General features: G+C 57.6%; 1 protein-coding gene and 1 long non-coding RNA gene across 18 annotated transcripts in view; one reads left to right on the forward strand and one right to left on the reverse strand.

The window, feature by feature from the left end:
• Positions 1-8,987, reverse strand: part of Syt7 (synaptotagmin 7) — a 37,345-nt gene extending 28,358 nt beyond the window's left edge. For 2 of the 15 annotated variants that reach the window (XM_048788953.1, XM_048788957.1), the window contains exons 1-3: positions 8,617-8,979; positions 4,209-4,288; positions 224-355 (exon numbers count right to left, since the gene is read on the reverse strand). In XM_048788953.1, the coding sequence (XP_048644910.1) occupies positions 224-355; positions 4,209-4,288; positions 8,617-8,739 (335 nt within the window). In that variant the 5' untranslated portion in view covers positions 8,740-8,979. Of the gene's footprint in view, positions 1-223; positions 356-4,208; positions 4,289-4,518; positions 4,669-5,762; positions 6,068-8,616 lie in introns of those variants that run through there. The other 13 variants (XM_015478054.2, XM_015478055.2, XM_048788948.1 and 10 more) reach the window with 12 other exon arrangements.
• LOC125612130 lies at positions 6,278-18,476 on the forward strand. 3 transcript variants are annotated; one of them, XR_007342455.1, is made up of 3 exons: positions 6,279-6,901; positions 17,357-17,697; positions 18,384-18,476. It is a non-coding gene; the product is annotated as an uncharacterized LOC125612130 (long non-coding RNA). The 3 variants fall into 3 exon arrangements; XR_007342454.1 differs by having other exon boundaries at positions 6,278-6,901; positions 17,357-18,476; XR_007342453.1 differs by lacking the exons at positions 17,357-17,697; positions 18,384-18,476 and adding an exon at positions 9,504-11,997 and having other exon boundaries at positions 6,278-6,901.
• The last annotated feature ends 292 nt before the right edge of the window (positions 18,477-18,768 follow it).

Here is an 18,768-nt window from a genome sequence, read left to right on the forward strand (position 1 = left end):
CCTGGCATGGGCTGGCCCGGGGCAGGGGGTGGGGAACGGTGGGGGGCAGGCAGGCGCGGGGCAGGAGGGGTTGCTCGTCTCCATGGCCAGCCTGCCCATGGGGCGGACGGGTGGGGAGGTGGGGCAAGGAGCAGGGGGGAAGTATGAGGGCCGGAGAGGGCAGGGGAGAGGAGGGCGTGCGCGGATACTTGTACATATGATCAAACCAGGTAAAGTCACTCACTTGAGGGACAGTCGTGGGTCGCCATAAGGGGCGTAGGGTGAAATGTTTAGAATAAACTCCTTGGGAGGGTAGGAGCTCCATTTCTGCTGCACTGTGCTTTCATTGTTATTCCAAAAGTCTCTGTCTAGATCGCTGGAGGGGCAGAGAGAGAGGGAAGAAAACAGGGAGATACAAGAAGAAACAAGAACTCCAAGTCCTGCGGGGGCAGAAGGGACGGGACCGGGGTGGGCACCCACAGGGCGGGGCTTCGAGGGTCTGCTCCTGCGGGAGGAAGAAAGGCAGGCGGGCGCCACAGCCTGAGCTGGCACCTGTTCACGCGCACACATGTGCAAGCCCACACACGCACACGCACACACACTGGAGGGCTGGCCAGGGGAGGCCACGCAGAAAGGAGGCAAGCTGCGGATGGGCAGACGGGAGCCTGGCGCCTGGGAAGCTGGTGGGAGAGAGAGACGACGACGAGAGCAGGGCACAGAGGGGGAGGGGGGAGGGGACAAGCCTGGGTGGGGTGGGTGCAGTGGGAGAAGGTGAGGCGATGGTTTCTGGCTAGAAGGAGCTGGAAAGTAGATCCGATCCTGCTGCCAATGACCTCTCCTGGCCTCAGGCCCCCTGCCTGTCAAAGGAGAAGGCTGGTGGCTCTCCTCTCCCCCTGTCTCCACTGAGCCACTCCTGCCCATCCTTCCCATCCTGCCACTGGTCTGAGGTGCCCCCTGGCCCCTGTGCCCTCTCTCCTCCTCTGGCAAGAACAGGATGCACTGTGTCCATGAGACGGGGGGCAGGGTCTCTGCGAGCTGGAGAGCACCTCCACTCAGGACAAATGTGGTGCCAGGGTTAGCCCCTGGGAAAGGAAGGCGTTGACCTTGTTGAGGACAGCACAGGGAGCCTGTTCTGGGGGATGATATGGGGTCTCAGGCTCAGGCCCCTGGTGTGTACCTGGCTGGCCAGCTAGGGCAGCCCCTCTCTGTGCCCCTGTCCTTTACTAAGGTGAAGCTGCTGGGCTCCTAAGGGACTCTCACCTCAGGGTCCCCGACCTTCCTGCTCTGAGTTGTCACGCTGGAGGAGCCAGTATGCTAGACACATCCAAAGTATGGGGACTTTCAAGAGGGCAGGTGGCCAAAGTCCGGGTGGCCTGAAGACCCTGGTAGCCAAGAACAAGAGTCTCCACCACTTTGTCAGACTCCTAGGGTTCCAAGGGACAGAGAAAGGAGAGGCAGCTCCCAGGCCAAAGGACCGTTCTGGAAGGAAGCCTCCTCTGGCCCCTAAGAATGCTGCTGGGTGGGGGGAGGCTCTGGAGGAGCTGGCAGGGTGCCTGCCGTGTGCGTGCGTGCGTGCGTGCGTGTGTGTGCGCGCGCGCGCGCGCAGGTCGCTGAGGCTGAGACCCTGCAGGTCCTGTCAGGGGTGGTTGGGGGAAAGGCACTGTGGGGGCACACCCCCTGATGATCAGGCAAACGTTGGGGGGGGAACCTGCTTCTTTCCCCACTGAGAGTTTGACCTTGGCCTTGGTTCTTCACCTCACACTCGGGAACAAAGGACCAAAAGGTGACAGAAGCTGAGATGCCACCATTAGGCTCAGAAGAGTTAGTGGGCTCAGAATGTCTGACTGTACGAAGTTCATCTTGGAAAAGTCTCATGATGGTGGTGGGGGCTGTGTGCACAATGTTCAAAGCCCCAGCCCCGAGCCAGTTCCAGGGACAAGGAGGCTGGGGTGGGGGTAGGAGAGGCAGGATGGGCGCCAGGGGAAGCCGCTCCCTTGACAAATGACCCCATCCCCATCAGAGCTGTCCTTGGGGCCCCTTGGCAACAGGGCATCACACGAAGGTGTGGATGGGGCCTCCCTACATCAGGTGTCACAGAGCGGGAGCAGGTGGATGGCCTCCCTCCCCCTTCTCCTTTCAGATCTCCAAAATTGAGAGCCACCCAACACTAGGTCCTAGAGAGAAAGATCCACCCAGTGCCACTGCCAGGCTAGTTTCCTGCCCTGTGTCCCATGGAGTTCCAGGGTCCCTCAGGTTCTCACTGTGTCACTAGAAAAGAGGATCTTTAATTCAGGAAGTGTGTGTGTGTGTGTGTGTGTGCGCGCGCGCGCGTGTGGTTCCTTTACGCAGACAAGGCAGAGCCTTTAACCCGCCCATGACTATCAGTATCACCAAAAGGGAGACAGAGTACACACACAGTGTTCCCCAAACTTGATTGCAGGTGGAACCCCTGATTCATGGCAAACCATTAATCATTTATGGGGCACAAGTGCTCCAAGGAACACGGTGAAGGAAACGCTGATCAAGAACGAAGCTTCCCAGAATCCTTGACAAGACAATCCCTTAGGGAGGTCCTAAGTCCACCAGGAGTTGTGCAGTAAATAAGTGGCACAAGCCTGGGAATATGGGTCACACAGACATAGGCAGTGACTCCCTTCCCCTCGCCCAGCAGGGTGAGGGTGGTCTTAGGTTGTGTGGATGGTGGGCTCAGGGTAGAGTTGGGCTGGACGGTGCTGCTGCCTCACCTTGTCTTAGAGAACCCTCAGGGGCACTGGTCCCAGCCTGGCAGAGATGGCTGCTGGCCCTGCTGGCCCTGCTGGCCTGCCTTCCCTTGCTGGGAATCCTGTCTTCTCTGGTGGCCCTTTCCAGGATTCCTGGCCCGGCTACATGCACCCCTGTTTGATCACCTGGCACAGATAGTCCCTGCAGCCCCGGGGCCAGTGGCTGCAGACAGCCCAGCTTGGAGTGGCACAGGTGCCACCCTATGCTCCCCCACACTGTCCCTCCCACCTTCGGAAAGCTGGGGGCCTGAGCTCTGCACCAGCCCCCGAGACCTGCCAGCTCTCGGCTTTGAAGACTGGAGAGCACGCAACCAAACCTGGCTTCAAAGACTCCCCACAGCCTCCTCCTGAGGCTTCCACCCACCCCGGCCTCAGCTGGCCCACCCTTCCTGCAGCCCCACCCCAGACACACTCCCGCAGCTTCTGTAAAGGGGCCAACCAGGGTCAGAGAAAGAGATGAAAACGGGGGAGGGGCAGGGAGGGGCCCTCCAAGTGGGCAGGAGGGGGAGAGTGGGACAGGGGCGGGAAGAGAAGAGAAAGAAAAACAGGGAAAGGGCTGGTGGGGGGAGGGCAGCAGGCCTGGAGGGAAAGGAGGGAAGGGGCTGGGGGCTCGGCTTCCTGGCAGAGCCCCTCGGCCAGCAGGTTCGGTCTGAGGCTAAGAGAGGGTGACCATGCCCCCTGAGTTTCCAGGAAAGGCTTGGGTTCCACAGGAAGAAAGGGCCGGGATGGAACGGCTCCAGGGAAGCCTCCACTCCCAGAGGCCGGCCCACTCCCGCCAGGTGAGCAGGCTTCTCCCGGGATCTTCCAGGGACCTCGGTAATGGGATGGCCAAGGCGGTCTGCAGGGGGAAGCCAGACCTGTCTGCCACACGGGTCTCAGAGCAGGTCAGAGGCAGCAGGACCTGAGGTGGGGACAGGGAAGGGAGGCGACTCTCCCCACGGTTCTGCTTCCAGAGAGGTCCAGCACTGGGACCAGCTGGGTCCCCAAGGTTTGCCCACCCCACCTTCCAAGTTGCCCTCAGAACACGGGTAGAATCTGAGCAAAGAGCCTGAGCCCAACAGGAGGAGGCTCCCAGCCCAGGAGTAGGGCCCGGGGAGGAGCTTAGAGGTCCAGGGACCGGCCAGGGGTCAGGACAGGTGTGTGACATGAAGGTTGGATGGAGGGAGCAGCAACCAGGCTTGAGGCAGAGAGAGACGGTGCTGGGGTGGGGACAGCCAGAGAAAGGAACTGGGGCTCTGACAGCTTGTGAGGGACCAGCGGGGGCACAGGCAGAGAAGGAAGGCCCTGAAGGCCCAGAGATGCTGGGAATATGCAGAGCAGATACTGAGCATGGCCTCAGGGGCAAGGGGACACTGTGGACTGTGTGTGTGGCCAGGCCTGAGGAGGAGGAAGGGGTTCCTCCCACCTGGGTCGCCTATGTGCCCCCCAAGCTGGCAGCCTGGCACCTACTTTATGGCCTTCTTCTCACTGCGCCCACGCCCCGAGTCTGGCGTGCCCACCGTCTCCAGGGAGTTCTTGTAGCGTTTGCCCTGTGGAGACAGCACCAGGGTCACTCTTAGGGGTCGGGGCCGGACTCTCCCCACCTCCCCAGGACAGGAACCCCAAGGTTAAGGGAGGAGATCAGAGTCCAGCCTCGGCAGCAAGGTCCAGGGCCGTGTGTGGGGGTATCACCACTGGGGGGTGCCAGCCCCATCAGTACCTGCTCCCTGGTTGGTGGCTTCTGGGCCCCAGTGGGCTCTAGGATCTGCCTGCCACTCACCATATGCACCTCAGCCTGACCCCCAGGTACCAGGCTCCTCCTGTCTGCCCATCTCCTGGGCCTTGGCCTGGCTCCCAGAAACAGTTCCCTCTGCCACGGACAGACGGCTCTCAGGCGCCTGGCCACGTCACACTGGCCACGTCACCACCCCCAGATGGTGGGGGCGGCACCCTGTAGGGCAAGGTTGGCAGTGGCCAGTGACGTGAGCAGTGGGGGCGGGGAGAGGGCCACGTGCCAGTCCTGCCCATGGCTATGTCCGTCACTACCTGGGTGCTCCCTGGGGTCCTGGTGCCCTGGGGCTGTGAGGGCCATTTGAAGAAGGGAGCCTTGGGAAGAGAGGCTATAGGCTGGCATAGGTGTGGGGGGCAGCCTGCCCCTGGACATCCCCCAGAGTCCCTCATAGCAGCATAAGGAGGGGACAGGGGAGGGAAGCGGGTGGACACCCAGGCCCTCCAGCTAGAGGAAGGACCACTCTGCAGTGGCGAGTGGGCCTGCCGGCCAGGAAGGTGAGTGCCAGTCACCTTCTCGGTTTGGGTTTCTAAATTTAGCTCATCCAGAGCCCGGCCCCATTAACATTCCTGGCTGCCACCAAGCGTCCTCACACGCACCCATGGGCCCCGGGCCTGGACCAGGCTCTGGGCTGATACAGGCAGTGGAGGGTGGAGGCTGCGTGGGGGCTGAAGCGGTCTCCCCCACCAGGTCCATTTACTCATTGGCACTGGCCTGCCCCTGCCTGGCTAGGTGGGGACAGTGGGGACAGACAGACACACATGCACCCCATGCTTCCTCGACATTCTGTCCTGTGCACCAACACCACAGCCACAACAGTCAATTATTCCATTCTCCTGAAAGCAAAATGAGAGTCACCAGAGCGGATTTCCCTGAGCTCCTGCCAGCGGCAGCCCCTGCCCTGCCACGGGAGCCGCCTGTCCAGGGAGAGGCACGGAGCTCCCGGCCAGGGGCTAGGGAGAGCCCTCACTCTACCTCCAGCACCCCTCCAGCACCCCAGTGATGTCAAATGCTCCTTGTGCCACTCTGGCCAAGTCCCTTCCCCTCTGGTCTCTTTCCTCTTGTCTGAAACGGTGTGATGTCACTAGATGCGCACCCCCCCGCAGGATGATATGCCCTGTTCTAGACTCCATTGTTTCTCTGTTGGCTTACTTCAGCTCCTTCTCCCTGGAATGGAGCTGCACAAAGGCAGGGCTGTCCCTTCCCTGGTCCCTAGAGGGGGACCTGGTACTCACCCGTAGTGGAAGCATCTCTTCTATGGACCCACCCACAGTGGGGGCCTGGGCCCAGCTGGTGCCAGAGCCAGAACCTCAAGAGTTAAATCACAGAGCTGCTGGACCCTCTGGGTCTACAGAGTGTTCTCAGCTCCGTCTCCTGTCACTCTCCTCATTACCCGGAAGTTCAAATTTCAAACTACTCCAGTACTGACTGGGAACATCTAGGGGCCACGCTGTATTTAGCAGGACCCTTGGCAGGAGCCCGGTACCCACTGTTCTCTAGGTCTCCGGCAGGGTGGGCCCTCCTGCAGGCACCCCCAGTGCCTCACCCTCTCTCATATTTCTGGTCTTGACTGGAGAACTTGCCCTGGCCAGCACCCTCTCCCCAGGCTAGTTGGCTGCCCCTTCCCCAAGGCCAGGCAGGACTGGGCTGAGGTAGGTGATTCCGCTTCACCCAGGGCATTCTGGGGGCTTCTGTCGGCCCCTCTTCTTCCTACAGCTCAGAGAACCGTCCCTTCTGACTGCAGCTGTCCCTGGCAGCAGGAGGTACTGTGGAGAAGGACCAAGGCACGGCTTGGTTGAGAGGGGGCAGGGAACTTTAATAGGGCAACCCAAGTTAATAGGAAATCCAGGAAGGGTTAGGAGACATTAGGTGGCTCCAAAGGAGCCCATACCCCCAGCAGGCTTATCAGGAAGGGGGCTAGCCAGGCTGATCCGGAAAAAGCCAGCTGGAGATTAAGGAAGTTATTAATGTTTGGAAATGGGATCTGGGCTGTCAGGGTATCACGTCACTGCTGCTGAGGGGACAGGCAGGCAAGGAGAGCCCAGCAACTGTTCGTAGGGACAGCATTTTAAAGCTCCTTCCATGGAGCAAGGAAACAGCCCAGTCATAAAGCTCCCTGATGCCTGGAACCCATGGGGCCAGGGGCTGGGGGCGGTAGGTTGAAGGACTGAGAAAGTAATGTTCTGTTGAGTCAAGAGGGACAGACTGTAGTTTGGAGCCCTGGGAGAGTTCCTGGCTGGTGGCTGGGGGCATGCTGGGACCAGGGAAGAGGCTGGCTCTGCATCTCCCCAGCGCTCCCTGGACTGCTGGCCCCCTCCTGCTTCCAAAGCTGTCATCTTTGAACTCTTGTCTGCAGGCTTTGTGCTGATTGGAGGTGAGTGGGGCTCAGAGTAACCTGGTCCTAGAAGGCACGTCTCAACACACATGCATGCACACATGGGCATACGCACAGAGTGGTGCACACACATTGTGGCACATGCAGGAGAAGCTGGGATGGGGGCATACCTCAGTGCCAGTCACACAAAGATCTGAGGATATAATCCACATCTCACTGCTCAGAATGGACACACACACACCCGTGCACATACATATACACACACATGCTGCACCAGTGCCCTGAAAGTCAACACACGCTGCACAAATCACACACACACACACACACCCCACCCCCATGCACACGCAAAGTCACCAGCAGTACCTGTTTGTACAACCTTTCCCCCTGCCTTCAAATACAGACTGAAACACAGTCTTGCAACACACAGGGCTGCAGTGTGAGCTGTTATTTCCATGGCCTCAGAGGACACTTGCACACCAAGGCACGTGGCCAATTCCCCTCTGACACCTCCCCTGAAATTATGAGACAGATGTAGACACAGGGGACCTGGGAACAATGCACAGCAGCCAACCAAGGACCACACACCTGCACACAGGGAGTAGGCCAGGTCATACACGCTTGCACACATGCACATATGGAGCTGCTGGCCTCCGTGGCTCTTTCCCAGGGGTCAAAGCTGCCTGGTGCTCAAAATCCCTGGGTGGATGGCAAGGTAGATCCCGGCTCCTGAGTTTGCCTTTCTTGAAGGAGATGCTAGGTTATGGGCTGCTTGGGTCCCATAGGCCCCCTACAAGACCCCACAACCCTTTCCCAAGGCTATCTGCTCCTCCTCTTCCTCCATAGGAGTGGGGCATGGAGTCCTATCCACCTTATGGCACCTCTGGGAGTGGGCAGGGGAAAACGGGGTTCCAGATGTGGCACCCTGCCCCCACTCACACCATTCTCGGCTCGGGTTGGAGGATGCCTGCAAAGCCCTGCACCTCACAGACACCTCTGGGCCCATCACGCTTCTGGGCAGGGCAGCGAAACACCAGACGAGTGGCAGGGAGTGAGGGCCTGGGGGAAGTGCCCCTTGCAGAGCTGCGGGCTGCAGGCTGCGGGTGGGTGAGTGGGTAAGGTGGCAGTAGCCCGCTTCCCCTCCCGGCGCCCTCGGGTGATGAATGTCCCTCTAGACGACCTCGTTACTTATTGATGGCCTAATCCTGCTCTTTAATTTCCCAGCCCTCGTTAAAAATGAAAAGAAGCCGTTTGTGCTTGTACAAACCCGGAGAATCAGGATGGATGTGCCATGGCTGGGGGTGGGGTGGGGCGGGGCGGGCGGTGCCTCCTCATTGGCCAGGAGACTGGGCTCTGCCACGCCCATCTAGCGGGACAGCGAAGGGAGGGGCGCGGCGCTGGCGCTTAAGGGGCCTCAATTCTCAGTCAGCGCGTGTGAGTCTGCGGTTCTTTATGCGGGAGGTGGGGCGCGTGCGCACGTGTGCACGCATGTGTGTAGTGCGGTGACTGAGACCGAGGTCTGTCCATGAATGTGTGTCCCTAGATGTGTGGCTCTGAGTGTAAAAAGAAGGATGGGATTAAGACCCGGACAAACTCACGGCGTGTGTGTAGTGGGAATTTCCGTGAAGTGCGTCTGTATGGGCAAGTGGTCCATCCGGGCGGGCGCACACTCGCGAGAATGCGCAGCCCATTGCTGCAGAGTGAGGGGGTGCAGGGCCAGGCCCCGCCTACGCCCCAGGGGCCCTCAGGAGCCTCACCAGTTTGCGCTGACACCAGTGGCAGAGGCCGCAGAGGACGACAGTGACGCTAAGGCTGACGGTGATGATGGCAGAGACCAGCAGGACATCGCGGGTGGGCGCCCCTGGGGAGGACAGGCACATGTCAGACCCTCACTGGCCAGGGACAGCCACTCTCCTTCATCCCAGAGCACCCCGCCTTCCATCTTCTGGCCTCAATGCTGGGAGCTCTGAGCCCTGGTTCTACTCCCACTTCTGCTTTGCTGGGTAAACTCGGGAAATACTTCACCCCTCCGTGTCTCAGTTTCCTCATCTATAAATTGGGAGAATTGTGCCAGCTGGCATCTTTTTTTGGTGTCTCCATACCATTCTCCAAACTTGACACCCTGAAAGGGAGAGGCCATATGTGCCCCTCAGCTCAGCCAGCCCTTAGTAGGTGCATCAATCCCTCTAAAGTAGGTGCTGTGTCCTCGTGGCTCTCTGCCCTTCCAGGTCCCCAGCCCCCCCCACACACACACACTGAGTGACAACTACAGTGAAATGGACCTAAAGGACTAGTTCCTACAGTCCCTCTTAAGGGTTTGGCCAAGACTCAACAGCCACATGTGTAATGAGAGGGGAAATCCCTGGACCCCTCCGCTCACCTTAACTCAGTTTCCTTTGGGCTGGAAGCCCACCCACTGGCCTCTGCCCACCCCTGCCTTCTCCAGCTGTGCCTATGAGCTCACCTCTGCCCTCCCACCCACGGTTGCAACCCCATCTCATCGTTTACAAAGTCCCAAATGCTCAGGGTGGGGGCTACCCTGCGGCTTCCATTCTGTGAGCTCAGGGCCATTCGCTTCAGGGAGTCCCTCCTCTTCCTAGCTGGGTGGCTTTGCACTAAGCCACCTCCCCTGCCCTCTTCACAGGTGGTTGTAAACATCAGCCCAAACCAAGCATAAGGAAGGCAAAACCTTGACCAAAAATGATCGTGTGGGGGAGTGAGTGGAGAGAAGGCAGAGCCCCACGTGCACAGTAAACCGGAGGGCCCTGCGAGGCGTTCTGAAGTCAAGGAGATGTGGTTTATTTACAGAGGCGCCTGCGTGGGCTCTTCAGTGCCAGTGGTTGTGGTAATTAAGAGTTGACAATATCTGTTTGGTCCTGGTTCCCGCGGTTTTAGCTTCCGCCTTCTCTTCCTCTCCTGGCGTCTCCTGCGTGGCCATGAGGAAGGCCCGGCGGTGATGCCCAGTTCCGAGGGCTCCCGGGGCTCCCTCCCACCACTCCAGGACCCTGTAGCCCATTCACTACCTGTTCTCTCCAGAATGCCTCTTGCGCCCCATCTCTCCCTTCAGAGAAGGCTTCCCCGTGTCCACCCGCCATGCCCACAGAGCTTGCTCCTGTACAAGTATGCAGCCTCACGCTGCAGGAAGTCCCTGTGCCCAGTTCACTATCAACTCCAGGGCCACAGCAACCATGAGCTCTGACCTGGACAACCTGCAGCAACCAAGTCCTGCCTCAGGGGCAAGCCACTGACATCAGTGCTGCCATCTGTGGAAAAACTGACCCTTCCTTGCTCAGAGGATGAGCCCAGGAGTTCCAGGTGCTCCGCGTTGCAAAAGTAACTTAATCCTCACAGCAACAACTGAGGTAAACCTTGCGAGTTTCCTGGGGCAACTCAGTCACAGAGGGGTCAAATGCCATGCTCAAGGTCATTTGGCTAGTGAGTGGGACAGCCAGGGTTTAAACCCTGGTGATCTGCTTCAGAGTTCATACTCTTTGCCTTGACATCCCATCATCCACTCCAGAGGTGGATGGTTAGTGGTTCTCAAAGTGTGCTCTTTGGAACCCCCAGGGTTCCCTGGAATCTCTCAGGGGCTGTGGTGGCGGAGGCTGAGCAGATACGGCTGTGGCCTCTCAAGCCCTGTCCAGTCAGAGCAGCGTCATTTCCCTCAGCTTCACATCTTGAGCTTTTTCAGGAAATTCCATTTGAAGAAGGGGATGTGTTACTAAGGGAAGTTGAAACCCCTCTGGAACGGTGACTCTAGGGTCCCCTGCAGCGTAAAGAACGCCATCATCTTTTAGGAAGCTGACTCTTCCCCTCCCCAAGATCCCCGACCCCCCTCAGCATCCCTTGGACAGTCCTTGAAGGCAGGGTGAGACAAACGCTTGCCACTGCAAATTGCCTTGATGTTGGGAGTAAAAGTGACAAGGCGTCCTTGGCCGGCGTGCCCTCAAGTGATGTTACCGTCAAGGGGTGCAAGCGAGTTCTCGCCTGCCAGTCAGAGCGAACCATTCCCAGAGCAGGGAGTCACGGTGTCTCTGGCTGGAAGGGACCTTGAAAGTCATGAGTCAGGCCCCACCGACGCACAGCCCCCTGGGCAGCCCGGGCACTGACAGGGAGCTGCCTCTGCAGGAGGCTGGCCCTCCCCGATGCACCGTGAGGTGAGGCCCGCTGTGCCTTGCACTGAGCCGACTCCCTCGAACCCTCCCCTGTGGTCCTGAGCCTGCCTCCGGAGCTGCGGGGAGCAAGCGGGCTGCTCGGCCGCATGACGGGCCTCCAAATCCTTGCCGACAGTTTTCATGTCCCCTTCAAGTCTTCTCCAGGCAAAGCCGCCCGGGCCCTTCCATCCCTTCCTCAGATGACATACATGGTTTCAAGTCCCCTTATTGTCAGCATATTAACATCTGGGGAAAGAAAATATTGCAGGTCTAGTCAGCCTTTGACAGGGCTGAATTCTGCAACCTATCCTTGGGCAGAGGAGACATCCCGGGTCCCTGAGGGTGAGATGCAGACAAGGGCAGACAGATGACATCGGGAGACCTGGGAGGTAGGGTGAGCCGGGAGCTGGGCAGAACCAAGCCTGCCAGACCAATCCCGGGGGTGTCTTGGGAGTGCTGCGTGGGCTCAGCCTGCTGCCGCCCCCCACCCCGGGTCTGTGGTGGGCATGCAGCTAATCAGAGCTCTGGGCGAATGCTCTGAATCCTGTGGGCAGAGCCGGTGCTCCTGGCTGAGCCACTTCCCAAGCAGATCTCAGATCAAGCCTGTGAGCCACGGGAGATAGTCCCACTCCGAGGGAGGACAACATGTCCATGCACAGTCCCCCTCTCCAGCAAGTCAGCTCCGTGAGGGTAGGGCTTGCTTTCTTGCTCACCACTATATTTATTCCCAGCACTGAGGACAAAGCCTGGCATATAGTAGGTGCTTGATAAAAGCTTGTTGTAAGAATGAATGTGGAAGAAAGTCAGCCCTCTTGGAATAAAGATAACAATGGAGGCTACCAGTTATTAAGCACCTATGGTATACTACACAGTGGGGCCTGTGAACATAGGAGCTATATCTGCTTTGCTTGCTGCAGTACCCTTTGTGAGAAGTATGGTATCTGACACACAGAGTTGCTTAGCAAATATTTGTTGAATGTTCAATGCTTGTCTGTGATCTCATTTGTCACCCAAACAAGATGGAAAGAAGAGATTGGGATAGCCATCAAGGACAGAGTTTCAGAGCCACTTCTACACAGACACACACACCCCAGGACCCTTCTGTTGTCCCCCCGTGTCCCACTTTGCCTGACACACTTCTGATTTTTCCTAGACCCAAATGAAAATCCCACCTCCATGAAGCCTTCCTTAATCTGCCCTGTGGGGATTAATTTCTCCTGCCTGAGTCCCCCCCCTCACACTGTGCCTGCCTCCAACTTGGATAGCAGTGAAGCTGGGTGGCCAGGGCACACTCCTGTAATTCCAGATCTCAGGAGGCTGATGCAGGAGGACTGCAAGTTCAAGGCCAGCCTGGGCAAGTTAACAAGACCTTTAGCAACTTAGCGAGACCCAGTGTCAGAATAATAAATGAAAAGGTCTGGGGATGTAGCTCAGTGGTAGTGCACCCCTGAGTTCCACCCCTACTACCAAATGAAAGGGAAAAAAACCCCCACAAAAACGTGGAGTAGAGTGACAAGTGCCAGGGCTGGAGTCAGACTGCCCGGGCTCAATTTCTAGCTCAGATTCTTCCCAGCCATGTGACATTATCTCTGCATGCCTTGCTTTCCCCATCTGTAAATGGGGGCTAATGACAGTACAGTTCTCACAGGTCTGTTGGGAAGTTAACAGGAACGAGTACATATAAAGCACTTGGCACGGGGCCTGGCACGGAGTAGGTTGGCAATAAATGCTAGTTATTATCATGGCATTACCATGTCACGCCCTGTACTAGAGATATCTGGGACACGGAGCTCAGTGAGTGCTGAATGAAACGCCAAACTGGAAATACTCTAGCTTTCCCCACAGGGCAGCAGAGGTCAGGGGTCCCATGTTACTCAATCTGTGCACCCACTCCCTGGCCCAGGACTTGACCATCGCAAGGATCTGTGAACATGCATGACATGGAAGGGGGAGGGCAGAGGCATGGGGACAGGGGGTGGGGGCGGCAGCTGGAAGTCAGGCTGGGACTCAGGTGTGAACTGTAGACCCAACTTGGTCCCTTGCCAGGGCTCTGCCCCCACTCCCAACCCCTTCTCATCTCCTCAGCAAGTCATGATTTATGGATGAACAGAATCAAACGGCCCTGCTGGCTGCTGGGATGCCCTGGGGAGCTACTGGGGAGGGAAGGGACTTCTGAGAGCAAGCGCAGCAGCTGCCCGGGGGGGCGTGGGAGGAGAGCCACAGACACCCAGGGCTCTCTCACACACACATGTCATGGAGACTCACCCTGGCACAGTACACGCGTGCACACTCACACATACAATGTACACACCCACGGGCACGGCCATGACCATGGCCATGTCTGGTGCACGCTGCCATTCATGCATCTGGACACTCACACACTTCCTCTGGCCTGGAACTCTCTCCTCCAGGAATTTGGCATCCTGTGTCTGCTCACATTCTGCCTTTCCTCCTGAGGCCGAGCAGAACATGAGCCGTAGACGTGGTGGCAGATGACCCAGGTACAAGCCCGGGCTCCGTCCCTGACCAGCTACATGACCCAAGGCGAGGCCCACAGTAGATCTCAGTGCTTACCTTCAAATGATGATAATAAGTCTGATAATAAGTCCTGACTTCCTCTGCTGGGGTGCTGCCAGGATCAAAGGAGCGCCAACATTCATGGAGGACATGCAGTGTGGCACATACTGTGTCAGGACGTTTCTATGCACCTCTGGCCATTCTTACCCCCATTTCACAGGGGAAGAGACAGAGGCAAGGAGAAGTAAGGCACTTGAGCCGGTCCTCTCCTCCCATGCTATCATGGCCTCCCTCTAAGCAGAACCATGTGGCAACATCTATACCGGCTCCATGGCACCATCCACCCATACCCGCCTCTCCTCCTTCCTGCAGCAGGCCTCTCCTCTGCACCTCGGGGTCTTGCGTGAGCTGTTCCCTCTGTCTGCGCGGCCTTTCCTTACATCCTCTGTCCTCAAGGCACCTAGCCGAAGATGGTCTTCATTCCCCCCCCCCACAATTCTTTCTGCCTTCCCAGGAACTATATCGGGTTCATAATTGGCTCTTTCTATGTCCTTCCCACACTGGGGGCCCCTAGGGGACTGAGACCCCAGGCTCAGCCTTCATCCCTGCAGTCCAAGGTACATAGGAGAGGCTGGATGCATGACTGCTAAGCACATGCATGGGATTTTTCAAGACTCCAGGGAAGCCCACCTCCTCCAGGAAGCTCTCCTCCATGACAGACACAGCAGATGCTTCCCTCCCCAAATTTGAATGATCTGACCCTCTGATCGATCCCCTTTTCTTGAGGCTAGAACTGCACCCTGAATAGAGCCCATGGGGTGACACCTTGTCTTCCCATTTCTCAGAGTCTTCCTTGTCCTGCAGCCCAGACCACAGTGCAGAGAAGCCACAGGAGGACACAGTGAGAATCTGTACACATGTCTCTTCCCCAGAATTTACTTGCTCTTGCACTCCTAGATGGAGACATGCATACTCCCTATGCCCAGTCCTTCAGGGGCTCCCCAAACTGTCCTGATATAGACTGTTCCCTCTCTTGAAGGCTGGCACCCCCAGATCCCAAGTTCTTCCCATTTCACAGTGAAGGAAACTGAGGCTAGAAAAGGTTCAGTGCTTCCCAGGAGCTTACAGCAGAAGAAAGCAAAGCCAAGATTGGACCTGAGGACGGTGGGACTTAAAGTCCGCAGCTGTCCCTCTTGTTCCACCCCAGGGGAGCTATGGCTTGAAACAATTACTTGGAAGACAGCGGCTAGAGGAGAGGAGAAGGAGAGTGAGCACTGAATAGAGAGCAGCCAGGGAGGGGCTCCCACTCGCCCAAGAAGTTTATCAAAGAGAGTCAGGGCTGAGTTTCCCCAGGCACTTCAGAGGCCCCTAGGTCACATGTGTTTCCTAGAACTGTCCCCCTCCACCAGCCCAGGCACTGGCCTTGGTAAAGCGCCCTCTGTAGATGGAGGCTCAGGCTGCCTAAGGGCCCCAGAACAAGCCAGGGAGTAGGTGCTGGAGCTGGGCAGGTTAGGAGTGAAGGCGGAGGGTGTTGCCCGAGGATGTGCCCAGGGCCCGTCTCTAGTACTGACTGGGGTCCAGCCACTATTCGGAGATGGAGCAGAGTGCCCTTGGGGTGGTCTGGGCTCATCTGCCAGCACCTTCCCAGCCTGAGCCCGCCTCCTCCCACCTTCTGCACTCTGCAGCTCCTTCCCCACCCCCCGGATGACGTTCAAGGTGGAGAACAGTGAAAGCTGGAGTCACAGGTTCTCAGGAAGCACCCTCCACACCCAGGCTGAGCAGATGGGAAAGGGGGAAGATGGGAGGGCACTGGAAGTGGGCAGAGCCCACGAGCCCCAGGGCAATGTGGGCATGGGAAGGGGGACATTTTTGTTGCCTATACTTCCTCCTTTCTGGCCCCCGATCCAACACACACCAGAAAACCAGAAAGAGGCAGGAGTGGGGAGAGAAAAGAACGGAAACTGGGGAGCCAAACCCTGAAGCCCAGACAGCCAGGCCGAGCTCTGCTTCTTGGCCACACGCAGAATTTGGTGTCCTCTCTCCACTCTGAAACTCCCCGCTCCAGGCCACCCACCTGGGAACAGGGCAGCTCTTTTTCTTGCAAGAGGAAAAAGACAATGAGATGGGCGGGGAGAAAGGAAGAGAGAAAAGGAAGGCGGGGAGAAGGCAGCACTCCCTCCCAAGAAAATGGGCCTTGATCTTCCCCCCACTGCCCGCAGGACTTTCTCTGTAAGTGTCCTTCAGAAAGCAGCAGAGATGCCCACAACCCCTCAGGCCTCACCTAGGGTGGGAGCAAGGCTGGCAGAAGAGGAACCCCAAGGGGAACTGTTTTGGAAAGTTACAAGTAGCTGAAAATAGGGGCTTAGCACGAGCAAGCTTCCTCAACCTTGACTGTAATAAAAACAGATAATGCGAGAGCGAGCCAGGGAGAGCCTGCTGGCAGGGGCCGCAGAGGCCGGCTGGGTGCAGACGGTTTAGAATTCAGACGAGATGCCAAGTGAGTAAACAGCGAATGAAGGATTATCTGGATGGGCCAGGAGTCTTTCCAGCAAGAAATTGGACGGGGACACGTCAGGATCCACAAGCATTCCGACTTCTCACCAGGGAGGCAGGCCTGGCCAACCACGAGGGCCTCGTCCACACCTTCCCTACCTCCACTCTCTCCTCCAACAGAGAGGATGGCCTTGGGAAGAATGTCTCCCATTTGCACGACGCTGAACGGTTTGCAAAGTGCCGCACACTATACACAGGGCTTCACATCCACTGTCACATTTAATGGAGGTGGTGGGGGCGGTATCCTCTGCCCGCCGCCCCCACCATCCACAATTCTTGGCTTAGGAAGGTCTGATGAATCCAGCTTGAGTTCAGCCTCCAAAGAAGGGGGAGGGATGGGGACAGGCCATCTGTAGACCCCAGACAGAGCTGCTGAGCCAGGAAGTCACCAGGGTCAAAGCTATTCAGGATGGACATGGCCAGGTGTCAGCTCTGAGCAGGGAGCTCAGGCTGAAGGGAATGTAGCAAAGAGCTAGCCAGGAACGTGTCGCCCTCCCCACCCACCTTGATCCCAAAGCTGATGAGATGCCTGGGTAGCCATGAAAATGATCGTGTCTATCAGAGCAGCAGGAGCCCAAGAAAGGAGGAGCTCAGATGGAGGGCCTCTCCGCCAGGAGTGCGGAGCGGAGGCAGGACCGGGACGTGTGATGATTAAGTGCAGGCCTTGACCACTAGTTACTCCTATGAATAATGCATTGTTGTGCCTTGGCCTAAATCAGCATCTTATTGTTATTAGTAATACACGGCTGCAAAGAAGCTGGGGTTGGAACAGTGTGCTGTATTTCCTTTGAGGATCTCAGAGCACTGGAGAGTTCCTCAGATGGATGACTCAACCCTATGTCCCCAGGCTTCCTTACAGGCCAGGGCACCTGCCCTTCCCTGACTCCCTCTCACTTGAGGCCTGGATCCATGAAAGGCCCCCGGAGCAAGGAATGGTTCACTCTGGGATTCAAATCCTCAGCCGGGGTTTTTGGTGGGGGAGGGGAGTGCTCTTAATCTTTGCCAGCTCAAGAGCTCTTGAGGATGCGACAGAACGTGAAGGAGCTCGCAGGGGTGTTTAAGAGAGAGGGAACTAAAGGGAATCCAGGTGTGGGAGAGACGGATGGAGAGAGAGACCAGTGTGGGATCTAAATCTAGTTATGCTACTCACTGGCTGTGTGACCTTGGTCTACTCACTTACCTTTCTGGTCCTTGACCTTCTCGCTAAAATTTAGGGTGTCAGGTTCCCTCTCGCGGGTGCTGGGGTACTATCATTTACACCACAAATTATTAGGACGGAGCAGCACAGCACGCCACCCTGAGAGCTGTCCGTGGTGCCGAAACCCAAGCCGGACGCCCCGTCCCTGTCCTTGGTGCTGAACAGACCTCGGTCCTGCTGCCGCCCGTCCTGCAGGCGGCCCTCTGCGCCGCTCCTGGAGAGCAGAAGCCGCGAGCCTGGGGTCCTCGCACCACGTAGCCTAGTGCTTCCGCTTCCCTCGGCCACACTCTCCCTTGTCGACCCCTCGCTGGAACCACAGCAGAGGCTACCCGACCTCGAGGGCTCCGTTTCCCCGGATGGCGAGGACCCCAGTGAGATGTCCAACTCGGGGACCAAAAGAGCCTCCCCCAGCTAAGGTAAAGGCCACACCCTCTTCCCTCCCGGAGAGCCCGCCACACTGCCTCCTGGTGCCCGGCGCGGCACTGCACCCAGAGCAGGAGCACAGAAGGTCCCCAGCGGTGGCGCTGGGCGGGCAGGGAAGGAACGGCAGACGGCCCGGCCCCCGCCGCCCCCTCGCCGCTCCTGGGGCAATCTGGCACTCTGAGCTCGCGGCGTTGCTCAACACCCGCACACTCCAACTTGTCCCACTGCGTTCTGGCCTCTTTGGGCGCCATGCTGCCCAGGTCACAGAGCAGACTCCCTCCAGCTGGCCAGACCTGGGACAGGCAAAACTCCCTGCTTCCTCCCCCAGGTGCGTGAGGTAGACTCGTGGAAACAAATACCAACATTTACTCCCTCTGCAGGGCCAGTCCTCCAAGATGAATGCAAAGGCCTCTAACTGTCTCTCCCCAGGGCAGAGGCCCCCAACTCCACACTCATCCACAGAGAACCTTGCCCACTGCCCCTCCCTAGGAAAAAGCGGGGGAGGGGGAGGGGGTAGAAGACTACAACTGCAGAACACTCCTATTTCCCTGCCCTACAGGTGGGGGCTCTTTGAGAAGCAGTTATTCTTGGTATTTTTAGGCTTGAGATGAGCCTAACTGGTGTAGAAACTCTCCTCTTTCCAAAAACTCTCCTCATTCTAAATGAAATTTTTTTCCAGGCAATTAATAAAGCCACCTGAAGACAACACCCAAAATCATTGCTTCTCTGGATCCCAGGCAGAGAGTAAAGATAATAGCTTTTAATTATGGAAGATGTGTCTGGTATCCTTTATTGAGCACTTACTATGTGCCAAGCACTGTAGTTAGAGCTCTTACAAAATCCCCATGGGAGGTAGCATCATAAGATGAAGAAGGTGGGCTTCAGAAGGGTGAGGTGACCACTCAGGCGGTGCAGCTGGTGAGTATTAAGATTGGCCTGGGGTGGGGGCTGGGGTTGTGGCTCAGCAGTATAGCGCTTGCCTTGCAGGTGTGGGGCCCTGGGTTTGATCCTCAGCACCACATATAAATTAATAAAATAAAGGTATTGTGTGCAACTACAATCTA

Source organism: Marmota marmota, unplaced genomic scaffold (assembly GCF_001458135.2).
Source record: "Marmota marmota marmota unplaced genomic scaffold, marMar, whole genome shotgun sequence".
In the NCBI taxonomy this organism is placed as follows: domain Eukaryota; kingdom Metazoa; phylum Chordata; class Mammalia; order Rodentia; family Sciuridae; genus Marmota; species Marmota marmota.